This window comes from Neomonachus schauinslandi, chromosome 11 (genome assembly GCF_002201575.2).
Source record: "Neomonachus schauinslandi chromosome 11, ASM220157v2, whole genome shotgun sequence".
NCBI classification, from domain to species: domain Eukaryota; kingdom Metazoa; phylum Chordata; class Mammalia; order Carnivora; family Phocidae; genus Neomonachus; species Neomonachus schauinslandi.
The window spans coordinates 5,123,841-5,136,721 of record NC_058413.1 but is presented as its reverse complement, the minus strand read 5'-3'; the positions used below and the strand labels follow the sequence as shown (position 1 = coordinate 5,136,721).

Genomic DNA, 12,881 nt, shown 5'->3' with positions numbered 1-12,881 from the left:
CCATGGATCAGAGCCCAGTCCCTCCCACCCCGGTAGCCGCAGCTCCAGCGTCTCTTCTCCCTGATCTGGGTTCCAATTCCTCTTCAAAGACTTTATTTATTTATTTGAGAGAGAGAATGAGAGAGAGAGAGAGAGACAGCATGAGAGGCGGAGGGTCAGAGGGAGAAGTAGACTCCCCGTCGAGCAGGGAGCCCAATGCGGGACTCAATTCCGGGACTCCAGGATCATGACCTGAGCTGAAGGCAGTCGCCTAACCAACTGAGCCACCCAGGCGCCCCATGGGTTCCAATTCCTCTTCAGTTTGGGCCCTGGAGAATTCTGCTTACTTTCTCAAGAGCTCAGCTACATATCTAAAAAGAAGCTTATTTCTTATTCAGCCTCCCTTGGTGTTTCTAAGACGGAGAATGGCTATCTAACCTACTGCTGAGAAGTTAAAAATCATTCAGATCTTAGACAGTAGATTCTTGAGTCATTTAATTTAAAAGTCTTCCTGGGGTTCCTGGGTGGCTCGGGTCTGGGTCCAGGCTCTGTGCTCAGCAGGGAGTCTGAGGATTCTCTCTCCCTCTCCCCCTCCCCTGACTCATGCACACACACACTCTCTCAAATAAATAAATATTTTTTAAAAATAAAAAATAAAAATCTTCCTGGTGCAGAGGGACAAAAATTGCAGGGCCGCTTTTGGAGCAATGATGGCGGTCAGGGTCAGAGCAATGATAGCCCCGACACAGAGTCTGATCTTCCTTCCACTTGGGGTCCAGAAACTGCGCCCGGTCACTTTATCCAGAGGTGACAGAGACGAGGGGACATGGTACCAATGTCATACCTTACAGCCAGACCTGGAGCTGCCAAGGGGCTGGGTGTCGACATGTCACGGCTCAATTAGCCCAGCCTCAGAAGGGCCAGCCTGCCGGGGTTTGCTGCCGTGAGCAGTTTCACTGCCCGTAGTGGCTGCATGTGTGTAGCTGGTCACGGGGGTGGCCTGTTACGTGTGTGAGCAAATGGCTGTGCCTGTAATGTGTATCTGCGTGTTGCCTTCATGTGTCGCCTGACACGTGTGCGTGTGCGTTGCCTGTCATGGGTCCGTGTGTGGGTCTCGTCCACGTGCCAGGAGCAGCGAGGGGATGTGTGAAGTCTTCTAATGGGGAACTCACCTGCCACGAGGGGTGTGATCAGAAACCATGCTCCCCTCCCAAGTGGCTGCTCCCCGTTCCTGGGCCACCTTCCCATCTGTTCAACATCAGAGTCTTTGTCTAGCATCCAGATGGATGTTAGAAATGACTCTGGAGCGTGACAAATTGTAGGCCTATTCCTGCCCCCTCTCCACCTTGCCCAGCACACCCAGGGGTCCACACTCCTCTGAATAGCACCCAGTCCTGCATTCAGAGGCTTATTATCCAAGTGTCTGTTTGCCCAGCTCTGACCAGAGTTTAGCTGGAATACTGCCAGGCAGATGTTGTCACATCTGCTGCCAGAGAACTTTCCACCCAGATGCTGATGGGGAAATGGAAGGACAGTGCGGGCACTCACTGGGGCTTCAGGTCACATGATGCAACCCTTTCTGGGTCTGCTAGTCAGTGAAAGTCTGAGGGATCAGGGAGGAAGCTTTTGGTTCTTCACCTGCCTGAGCATGCAAGCCACCTGGTAGGGAGGCTGGGGGAGGTGACCTGTGGCCCTGGCTATAGCTGTCGCCTTCCCTGTCCTCCATGACTGCAGGACCCCGGAATTTGCCAGACAACCTGGTAACTGGCTTATGTTGGTTTGCAGAGACCCGGGACTGGGGGGGGCCGGGGGCACTTCTCAGGAGTCACAGACCACAGATCTCACCTTCGCTAGTACTGGGCCCAGAAAGAATGCAGCCGGTCCTCTGGGCAAGGGGTACCCCAGGGTGGTCCAGTGAGGGACTCACTATAGGTACACGATGGCTGACGGTCGTTGAGCGCTTTCTCTGTGCCAGCTCTGCACTAACCCAGGGGGTGCCCACCAATCTCAGTTCCTGGCACCCCTGGTGCTCAGTAATTTTCCACAGTGCTCCTCGGCTAAAAGAAATACCGAACAGGCAGCCCCCTCACACTCTCCGCTGCGGCCCCTGCAGGTCAACCCAGGGGCTTGTGTCCCGGGGGGATGGGGGTGGCACTGGCAAAAACAAGCAGGGGTGGGGTGGGGGCGGGGCTTCCAGGAGGGGGCGGCCCGGTGGGCGGGGCTTAGGGGATCCTCCCCCTCAGCGGGGGTCCAGGGGTCCAAAATCAGTGGCCCAGCAGGTCAGCGGGCGCACATCCGGGGCGCTCCTTACCCCCACAGACTGACACTTCCCAGTCGGGATAATACAAAACCTCTTTATTTCTCATTTTCTATAAAAAGTCGTGCCCCTTGACGGACCGCGGGGATAGGATGTGCAAAGCGCGCGACACACCCTGCCGAGGCCGGTCGCGGAGAGCTGCGCTGGGTTGGGACTGGCCGGGGGAGCTGCGGCAGGAGGACCCCGTTCCCTCTCCGACCTGGGCAGGGGTCGTGGAGAGTGGCCCCGGAGCGGGGGAGAGTCAGCTGTGCTGCGTCTGGCCCCTGGGCCGGGCCCAGGGGTCTGAAAGCTCCACACCGCGTAGGAGGGGCCGCGGGGCTGCGGGGCCGCTCCCGCGAGACATTCTGGAACCTGCGGTCCGGGGGGAAGGTCCTTCCTGAAGATGGCGGAGTCACAGCGCCCCCCCCCCCCCCCCCCCCCGAGACGCGGTAAACCGAGGACGGCGAGCAGGCTGGGCCCCTCACTGCTCCTCGGGCCCGTCGCCTCCCAGGGCCTGTTCGTAGGGGCAGGGCCGGCGGCAGAGGCCGGCTGCCTCGGGGCCGGGCCGGGGTCCCGCGGGCGGCGCCTCCTCCTCCACGCCGTCCGCCGGGCCGCCGCCGCCGCCGCCGCCGTGCTCGCCCTCCGCGTCGCTCTCGTCGGAGTTGTCCTCCTCCAGGTAGCGGTAGCCGCGCACCTTGTGCTGCGGCCGCGGGATGCGGGGCTGGCGCGGGACCACGCCCCGCTGCAGCTTCTGCTCCATCCACAGGTACGAGGCCGCGGCCGCCACCAGCGTCAGCAGCAGCACCACCAGCTTGGCCTACGGGCACGGACCGGGATGCAGGCGACCCGCGCGGGCCATCGAGCCCGCGCCTTTCCGGGCCGGCCCCTGGCGGACAGGCCCACTCGTGTCCCGCACCTCCCCGTGCAGCTCCTCTTCTGTCCCGACAGCTCAGCACCCTCCGCACCCTCCGCACCCTCCGCATCCGCCGCACCGGTAAGGCTCAAAGCCCAGCTCCGCCCTTCACTGGGGCTAAAACCACTGTGTCCCTGACACGCAGGGACCATAAGAAATGCCTTTCCGAGGATTTTGACCGTAACCCACAGCCAAATAGAATTCCCCATCATAACAATACATACACACATATAAGCACCATATTCCCTGCTCTCCTCTATTTCGTTTTTTCAAATGTTGGTGGGGACCTGCTAAACTGACCCACCAGTAGGTGGGAGCAGAGAACGAGGAAGCCTGCTCCCTGCCGGCCAGGAAGGGACAGCTCAGAGCTGACATCTGGTGAACAGGTCATCAAACGACCTGCAAGGTGGCTGGGAGGCACCCACCAGGAAAGAGAAAACTTGAACCCCTTCAGGGCTGGGTAAACTGAGGACCGTGGCAGTGAGGCGGAAAGCAGGTCCTGGGTTTGGGGCCACTCAGTGGGCCTGACCTAGGACTCAGCCCTCAGGGAGTGGTACCTTTCCGGGGCTGTGAGGCTACGGTGGGCTCTCAGAAAGTATCTGTGGCCTAGGGGCTGGCAGGTGGGGTGCCTAACGCCTCCGAGACCCTCCTCCCACCACGCTCAGGCTCACCTTCATGGGCAGGCTTGAGCCCAGGTACACAGTGAAGATGGCCACGGCCTGCCACCAGTGGTAGATGGTGAAAATGAAGTCTTGCCTTTCTTTGTCCTCGTATAAGATTCCCAAGAGTGCTGCAGGCGGGCAGGACAGGGCAGGAAGGGGAGAGGCGTCATCGGGGGCCCAGAGGGGCTGATCTCCCACCTGGCACCCACCCTAGGCCCAGCATTGGGCTAGTCTCAGCCCTTGGCCTTGGCATGCCTAGGAAGCCCTTGTGAACAGGTCCCGGCCTGCCCCCTGGTAGAAACCCTGGTTGTCATGTGGCCTGGGGAGCCGAGCAGAGGCAGGAACAGGAACCTAGCTGTGGGGGTACAGTTGGGCCTCTCTCTAGAAAACACGTGCAGCCTCAAGAGTGGAAACTCTATGTGCACTCATCTCCTGTCCTCTCTCGGACCGCAGGGGCATAATGCCAGGCCTTCGGAGGCTGTTTCTCCTCACCCAGGGCTCAGGGAGGGCAAACTGCTTGCAGCAACAAGCTTTCTGCAAGTCAGATCTGAAGTTGGGAGGTTTGAACTATTTCTCAAGGAATCCTCCCTGGGGTGGGAACAAAGAGTGGACAGGGAGTCCAGAGACACAGAGTTTAGTCTTAGGACTGTAAAGTGCAGAGAATTAGTACAGAGATGAGGATTCAAATGTTGGCTCTAGGGTTGACTCAGGGTAAGTTAACTCCATGGCGGGCGCCTGGGTGGCTCAGTTGGTTAAGCGACTGCCTTCGGCTCGGGTCATGATCCTGGAGTCCCGGGATCAAGTCCCGCATCGGGCTCCCTGCTGGGCGGGGAGTCTGCTTCTCCCTCTGACCCTCCCCCCTCTCATGCTCTATCTCATTTTCTCTCTCAAATAAATAAATAATCTTAAAAAAAAAAAAAGTTAACTCCATGGCCGGTTTTCCTGCCTGTAAAATGAGATGACACGTATTATATGTTGTGTTCTGAGGTTTTAATGCAAAGCCCAGACAGCACCTGGCAAATTGCCTCCTCACTCGGGACATTAACATCCTTGCCCTAAGGCCTTGCAGTGTGACTATACCCCTTGGGGCTGCTGGGAAGGGACAGGGAGCCCCCAGGGTTCACAAGGGGGAGGCAGGAAGCAGAACTGGGCAGGCAGAAGGGGATGCCAGGTCCAGGCCCAAGTCCAGACTTGTCGTGGACCTGAGCTACCCAGGCTGGATGCTACCCAGAGCTGGCTGCCTCTGAAGAGCAGCAAAGAGAGTGTAGCCTGGCGTGTGGGGCTCCATGCCTGATGACAAGTACAGACGGCTGACTCTCCGACGGGGGTCTGATGGGGTCTCCTGAGCCAGCCCCTGCCCTCCACCACATCACACCTCCAGGGGTGACGTTCAAAACTGTTAACAGCACTGGCCCATCAGAACAGACGCTGATGTGGAAGACCCAAAGAGCTGCACCTGCGTGTACCAGCTGTGTGTCCCTGGCATGTGCCCACCTGTGGGCAGAGCACATCACACCGCTGAACTCTGACCCACCCCCTCCTTTCTGCAAACAGGGCTCTACTTCCCAATGCCCCTGCCCCAGCAGCCCAGACTCAGGACGTGCACCCTGCCACTCTGCAGACTACTGTTGGGGCTTCATGCCTGCTCCCAGCTCTTTCCCATAGAAAGGCCCTATCTGGGGGCACCTGGGTGGCTTAGTCAGTGAGTGTCTACCTCCACCATAACAGACCTCCAGGGTAGCCATGGGATCCCATGTCTGTCCCTGGGATGTCTGTGCTCCTCCCCCACCACCCCAGGGTAGCCACAGGGTCCCCTGCCATCCCGGCGCCCACGGCTATACTCACTGCTGAGGCCGGTCTTATTGAGGGCACTGCCCACACCCCAGAGGACAGCTGCTACGTAGAGGATCCAAATGTGTTGCAGGACCCGAGGTGCGGGGGCCCAGAAAAAGAGGCCGAGAGTGAGGAGCAGGTGCAGTCCGGCCCCAGCCACCAGGGGCACCGCGCGGGGCAGCCACAGCCCCAGGAGGCCCAGGACCGAGGAGGCCGAGGCGCCCAGGCTGTAAGCCACGAGGATATAGGCCAGGCGTTCGAGCCCCACCGAGCACACACCATAGCCCTGCGGGGGGGACGAGGGTGAGTGTTAGAGGTCAGCTGGCCCAGGCTGTCCTCTAAGGGTCATGGGAAGGTTCTGAGGGCACAGACGGGAGAAGAGGCTTGGACAGTGTCCCCAGATACCAAGGCTGCACCCCGCCTGGAACCTCACGCTTTATGGGTGTTATCCCATCCCGGCGGTGTAACACCTCCGAGAGTAAGCATCGTTGTTGGCATCGCTTCACAGGGAAGGAAACTGAGGCGCAGAGAGCTTAAAATAAGTTGCCTAAGGCAGAGGAGGAGTGGGGGAAGCCAGGAAAGAGAAGAAAGGGGGAGGCGACTATCTGGGACACACTTGTACATACTTACACATGTGTTCAAAACCTATTCATCTTTTATCCCAAATACAAACGTAACCGCAAGTCCTGTATTGTACGCTATGCAGGCTGTCCTTACCAGGGCGAGACCAGTGCAGGCAAAGAGCACCTCGAAGCCGCTGTAGATGAAGAAGGGCACGAGGTGCCGCAGGCGGAAGTCGCGCACGTGCTTGAAGGGCAGCTGGAAGATGTTGCCCCAGCCCACGCTGCGCAGGTCGATCTCCTCAGTGGGCCGGTAGGCGGCGCCGCACAGGCCCAGCACCTGCGGACCCACGAGCTGAGCGGGTGGACGGGGAGGCAGGGTGGCCGGGCAGGCAGGGTGGCCGGGCCCCCTCGCCCCAGGCCCCGCCCTGGACACACCCACAGCCCTGGGTCCCGCCTCCCAGCCCCGGCCCCGCCCCCAGACGCACTCACAGATCTCGGCCTAGCTTCCCAGCTCCGCCTCCAAGAGGAGGCCACGCCCAGGCCCCCAACACCTTAATTCTGCTTCTCGGGTTCCGCCCCCAGCCCAGTCCTCTCAGACCCTGTCTCCAGCTCCACCCCGGACCAGGCTTGGCTCCCTTCCCCTTGGCCTCTGGGATTCCAACTCCAGGTTCAGGCCCGAGCCTCTAGCCTGACCACTAGGTTCAGGACCCCTCCCCAGGACTCAGCCCTGGCTCCCAGCTCAGACCAGGACTTCAAGCCATAACCTTGCCCAGGCTGCCAGCAATGCGCCCAGATCGCACCCCTTGCTCCACGTCTCGGTCCCCAGACTTCTTTGACTCTGCCCCACCCCATCCTGGGCCGCACCAGCAGCATGGCCAGGAAGGCCACCGCCATGAGCACGCTCTCCACCACAATGAGGTTTCTGCTCCGTGGTAACGTCCGCAGAACGGTCTTGTTGAAGCCAATGAGGATGCCCTGGCTGTTAGTACCTGGAGAGAGGCGGGTGGGGGATGGGGAATAGAGCACACTGTAAACTCAACCACAAAGAAATGGAGCAAGGTGGGCCGGTGGAGGGGAGGGTTAGAGGTGGTGGGCGAGGGCAGTGCTTGCAAAGGCAGGGTTCATTTGGGAAGCAGTTGGGAGGTGAGGGCCACTGGGCCTGGACGAGCAGCAAAGGGAGGAGCGCCTCGCCCCCCCGCCCCTTGCTGCTCTAGTGCCTGGAGGCTGGATGGGGCAGTGGGGGTGCCAGTCCACCCCCCAACCCCAAACATTCACCCTGCAGTGATTGAGCTCTGAGGGTATGTGTGGCCCTGAGAGATAGCCCCCAGAAGCCTCAGCCCAGATGGCATCTCTTCCAGGCAGCCTTCCCTGATGCACCCTGTCCCCATGAGGCTGGGTCCGATGTCCTAACTGCATACTCCTACAGGGCCCTATGCCTTGCCCACTAGGTTCTCAGCCCTGAACCTGTGGGCAAGGGCATCCTCTCTGGGCACTCTCAAGAGCCCAGTGTCCGCTGGATGACTCAATGGGGGAGGTGAGCAGGTCTTGGGGGCCCCACCCCATGAGGACTAACCGCAGCTCTGCACGTTGTAGAGTGTGTGGTTCAGGTCATACAGGTAGTGGTTCAGGAAGTAGATCATGGGCAGCTGGGCACAGGCGAAGCTCAGCTGTGGGCAGGAGGGCAGCTTGGGCTGGGCTCAGAACCAGACAGGGGGCACAGGCATGATCTGGAAGGGGTCTGGGCACAGCCTTGGCAGAACAGGAGCCCTCCCAACTCTGGGGGCAGCCTCGTGGCAGGAGGGAATGCCCAGTGCAGGAGGACTTTCTCCTGCACAGGGAGGGGATGAGGTCTCAGTCACTAGAGGTAAATAAGCAGAGGTTGGGCTCAAGAAAGGGCAGTGGGACGAGAGGGATGAAAAGACTGTGGGATGGGCTCCAATGTGTGGGTTCTGGGCCTGGAATACCCTCCCCCAATGGCCCCATAGGTGGTACTCACATGGAAGAAGCTATAGAAGATCGCTTGGAAGACCAGGAGATATGGCGCGTGGGAGCCCCGTGGCGGGCGTTGCTGGGGGCTCTGCTCATCCCGCTCCTTATAGTGGGAGTACTCATAGTACTTTTGAGCCATCCTGGACCACAAAGGAGAGAAAGCTTCCCCCAGTCTGACCTCTACCAGATGTCTCTGCTTCCTGCACCCAGGGCTACGGGCTATGTCTCATGGATGGGGAAACTGAGGCCCGAAAGGCAGAAAGCGCTGCCCAAGTTCCCCCAACTAAGGTTGGCAATGCAGCAGAGACTCAGCCAGGTCTCCAGCCTCCCGCCTTGATGCCCACCAGGCTCACCTGGTGATGTAGTTGCCCATGGAGGCCCATAGAGGCACAATGGCCATGCCCAGGGCCACGGCTGAGGGCACGAGTGTGTAGTAGCGCTCCCAGTAGTTGGTGGAGACAAAGAGGGCATAGATGCCCACAGCCAGGAACATCATCCACTTGGTGCCAAAAAACCTGTGGGCAGTGGGAGGGACGCTGGCACCACGAGCCTACCCAGACTGCTGTGGCCTGAAGCCAGGGTGGCCCCAGCTCCAGGTCCCAGCTCATGAGGTGGTGTGAGGTGGGGAGCAATCCCTGGCCTTGGGGTCAGGGGCTCTAAGATGGAGTAGCAGAGATATGGCCTTGCTGGTGGTCTCAGGGGAGCCCTGTGTCTACATGCTTCAGTTTCACAGCTTAATGTGGCCACAGAGCCCAAACCATAGCCTCTCAGGGCTGTTTCAAGGAAGAGGGGATATGGGGGAGGGTGATGAGTCAGTGGTCTATGGGCACATCCAGCCCTCATTTGTGTTCTGGGCTGACTGGCCAATCCCCCTCTTCCATCTAATCTCATGTGTTGGGACTTCAGGGCGCCTGGGGAACACAGCCCAAACTGGAGGGTCGGAGACAGGGCCAGTATCTCTTCCTCCCTGCCCATCGCTCTCGCAGTCCCACTGTGCTCACGCGGGAAGTTTCTTCCCCACTAGCTCCTAGGACAACAGCCTTGCTGACTCCGAGGAAATGTCACACTGTGTTTAAAGGTGGCTGATCAGTGACTGGCTAAGGGCCCATTCAGGGCATGGAGTTTCGACAGACTAAAAACTACTACCAGGAACTTTGGGGTGTTTTGAGTATTTGTGCTTATTAGTTCCTTACTTTGCCTTGGTTTCCAGGAAGCTCAAAGCCAAATGACCCTAATTTTCCGATAAAATTACTTTCTCTTCTATTACAGGGGGCCCTCGTTCTTTTATTATCCATATTTTGCCATGTAATAAATAGGCAGCCTACTCTGATCTATTTGGGGGAGGACAAGCCACAAAAAATGTACTATACATTTTGATGGAGGAAACAAGCAAAAAGTAAAAATACTAACACTCACTGCTGGTGAGGCTGTGGTTTAAAAAATGATGCACATGGCCCATGGTCATGCAGACTGGCATAGCCCTTTAGAAAATTAGCCCGGTAGTTTGGGCAAGGGGCAAGCTTGGGGTGGGGGACTCAAACTTTCAGACTGCCAGGAGCTGCCTGTGGGACCTGGGCAAGCTGCTGAATGTCTCAGCTTCTCCGTGTCTATTAGAGCACCAACCTCGGATTGTAGGAAATGAGGTAGCATTTACAAAGTGCCCGGCACATGGGAAACAAAATAAGAGTTAGCTATTATTATCAATAGTGATATGTCTTAAGAGCCAAAAAACCTTTCATATACCTCTACTCTGCTAAGGCCACTGCTAGAAATTCATCATTGCAATTTTTTTTTTTTTTTTAAGAAGGAAAGAGCTAGGGGCACCTGGGTGGCTCAGTCAGTTAAGCATCTGACTTCGATTCGGTTCATGATCTCAGGGTCCTGGGATCGAGCCCCGCGTCCCACTGGGCACTTAGTGGGGAGTCTGCTTCTCCCTTTCCCCCTCCCTCTATCTCTCCCCATGCTCATGCTCTCTCTCTCTCAAATAAATAAATATTTTTTTAAAAAAAGAAGAAAGAGCTACAAATACAAAGTGAACGTGCAAAAAGGAGAGGGAGCTGAATGTCCAACTCTGAGGCACGGTTGGGTGCCCCCATCTCTGCAGAGGGTGCTACCCTCATAAAGTCCTCAGCGTGAAGATGGAGGAGCAGGCCAAGATGTGTGTCGTGAAAGGAAAGAAAGTAAAAGTGAATGTTGCACATGCTCTGGTGACAAGGACATAAACGTTACCCATCTGTGCTGGGGGGACAACAAAACAGCTGATTTACTGGCGGGCTTGGGAAGGATTTTCTTTTTTCTGATTCTAGTTGTGATTCTTTTTTTTTTAAAGATTTTATTTATTTATTTGACAGAGAGAGAGATAGCGAGAGCAGGAACACAAGCAGGGGGAGTGGGAGAGGGAGAAGCAGGCTTCCTGCCGAGCAGGGAGCCCGATGTGGGACTCGATCCCAGGACCCTGGGATCATGACCTGAGCCGAAGGCAGATGCTTAATGACTGAGCCACCCAGGCGCCCTCTAGTTGTGATTCTAATGCTGTTTATACAATTATGTTAAAGGAGTTTTGAGTTTTTTGGGTTTGGAGGATTTGTTTGTTTCTTGTTTGTTTGGTTTTTGGTTTAAGATAGAGAAACTAAAACCCGTCTAACTTGTCTGCTAGTCTCTGGGTCTCGTCTGAGCAGAGACCTACCTCCTGGTGGGGAGGGTGTTTGTGGGGGGCAGTTTTGCACCGGTCAGGAGGCTGGACCAGATGCCTCCAAGGCTCCGGTCCAGGGTAAACCCTCTGGGGCACCCAGCCCTGCCTTTTCAGTGAGAAATGTCCCTCAACGCTGACCACAGCTGGTGAGGCCAGGCTTGGTGCCTGGGCCTTGTTGGCTGATCATATTCTCTCCAGAGATTCCACAGCCCTGAGCCGAAAGGTCACTCACTGTAGCTCCAGGCCACGGAGGAGGGGGCAAAGCAGTCAATGCCACGTGAGGCAAGCTGAGGGAAGGAGCCGGAGTGAACTTCTGTGGTGTCAAATGTGCCCTCCGGTGAAGCTCCTGCTTCCTTCCCCAAACCCAGGTTCTCTCCTTCTCTCTCACCCCTCCAGGTAGGCAAGGCCTCTCCCCAGCTCCCTGCCCCCAAGAACACCATGGGCCAACAGCCCTTGCACCCCTTCAACATCTGGGTGACGGCCCAGCCCTGCTGGGGACAGCAGCAGCGCACCTGATGAGCACAGGTGTGTAGAGCAAAGCAGCGATGGGCGTCACGTTGATGCCCATCAGCATCTTGCTGTCAATGTCGGGCAGCCCCATGTTGCCATACTTCACCTCGCGGTAGGTCTCATCGTAGTGCAGGATCAGCTGCATCTGCAGGAGGCCTGGGAATAGGGAGGGCATGACGGGGGCAGCCTAACTCAGGCGGCGACAGAACGACAGAACGGAGGCTAGCCACGAGCTTGAAGGGAGCTCCGGTCGCCAAAGGAGTCCCCGATTCCAACGCCCATGAGGACAGAGAGGGCTGCCGGGACTGGGCCAAGCGTCCTGACAGCCAGTGAATCCAGAACCCCGCCCCACCCCCCCACATCCTCTCTCTTTCTCTCTCTCTCTCTCTCTCTCATTCTCCCTCACGGGCAGCGCTCCAGATCTGGAAGGCCGCACACCTGCCCAGGGCGCCCAGTCCTGCCCACACGCTCACGAGGGCTCTGGCTGCGAACCAGGGACGCGGCACGGGGACCCCACCTCCGTGTGGCGGGGCCACAGCTGCCGCTGCGAGGCGGCCTTTGGGGAAGTGAAAGAGGAAGGGAGGCCAACCGGCCCCTAAGGTTTCTCCTTCCCTGACCGGGGCTGGGAAGCGCGGCCGCGGCGGGGAGCCGTGGCCCCTGGCGCGGGAGCCCGCGGGGCCGCCTACCCAGGTAGACGCCGTAGGTGAGCGTGCCGCCCGCGCTGGCCGCCAGCACGTTCTTGAGCACGCCGAGGCGCTTGCGGCGGTAGTAGCGGCGCTCCTCCTCCTCCTCGTTGTAGTTGGGGTACGCGTCCACCAGCTCGTCCAGCTGCGGGGCACGCACGGCGCTCGCACCCGGGCAGCGGCCATCGCAGTCCCGCCCGGGAGGCCCCGGGTCCTCCCCCCGCCACCGCCCCGGCCCAGCCCCGGGGCTGCCTCGCACCCCCGCCGGGGAGGCCCCCTCCCTCCGCGTCCTCGCACCCCTTCACAGACCCGTCCCCGCTCACCGGAGCCCCGGGCCCGTCGGGGACCCCGAGCCGATCCTCATCTCCCTGCGGCCCCGCGGTCCCCGCCACCCGGTAGAGCGGCGGCACCGCCTCCATGGCCCGACCCCCGCGGGAGCACTGGCGGCGGCCGCCCCGCGTGTGAGCAGCCCGCGGGGCACTTCCTCCCGGCGGCCGGGACCTGCCCCCGCCCCGCCCCGCGGGCCGCCCCCTCGCGAGGGGCGTGTCCAGGGCGTCCGGGCGCGCGCGGGGGTGGGGGGCGTGGCCGCGTGGCCCGGTGCCGCCCGGACCCGGCCTCAGGGACCCGAGACGTGAGTTCGAATCTTCACGCAGCCGCTTCCTGGCTTTGCGACTTTGGGAATTCACTCCACCTCTCTGTGCCTCAGTTTTCTCACTCAGCACTGCTTCCCGGGGCTGGTGCCGGATTACTAAATGAATGCA

The 12,881-nt window shown here is 59.1% G+C and overlaps 1 protein-coding gene across 2 annotated transcripts; it reads right to left on the bottom strand.

Moving 5' to 3' along the window:
- Window positions 1-2,319: 2,319 nt before the first annotated feature.
- UNC93B1 (unc-93 homolog B1, TLR signaling regulator) lies at window positions 2,320-12,636 on the bottom strand. Of its 2 annotated transcripts, none has more exons than XM_021685138.2 (11): window positions 12,444-12,636; window positions 12,124-12,265; window positions 11,440-11,593; window positions 8,589-8,750; window positions 8,243-8,375; window positions 7,820-7,937; window positions 7,111-7,235; window positions 6,401-6,583; window positions 5,696-5,969; window positions 3,860-3,978; window positions 2,320-3,092 (listed from the first exon to the last, which is right to left on the bottom strand). In XM_021685138.2, exons 1-11 carry the CDS (start codon window positions 12,537-12,539, stop codon window positions 2,757-2,759), a joined length of 1,842 nt encoding a protein of 613 aa, XP_021540813.1. In that variant the 5' UTR covers window positions 12,540-12,636; the 3' UTR covers window positions 2,320-2,756. The 2 variants fall into 2 exon arrangements, with proteins under 2 accessions (XP_021540813.1, XP_021540814.1); XM_021685139.2 differs by having other exon boundaries at window positions 7,820-7,913.
- Window positions 12,637-12,881: the final 245 nt, after the last annotated feature.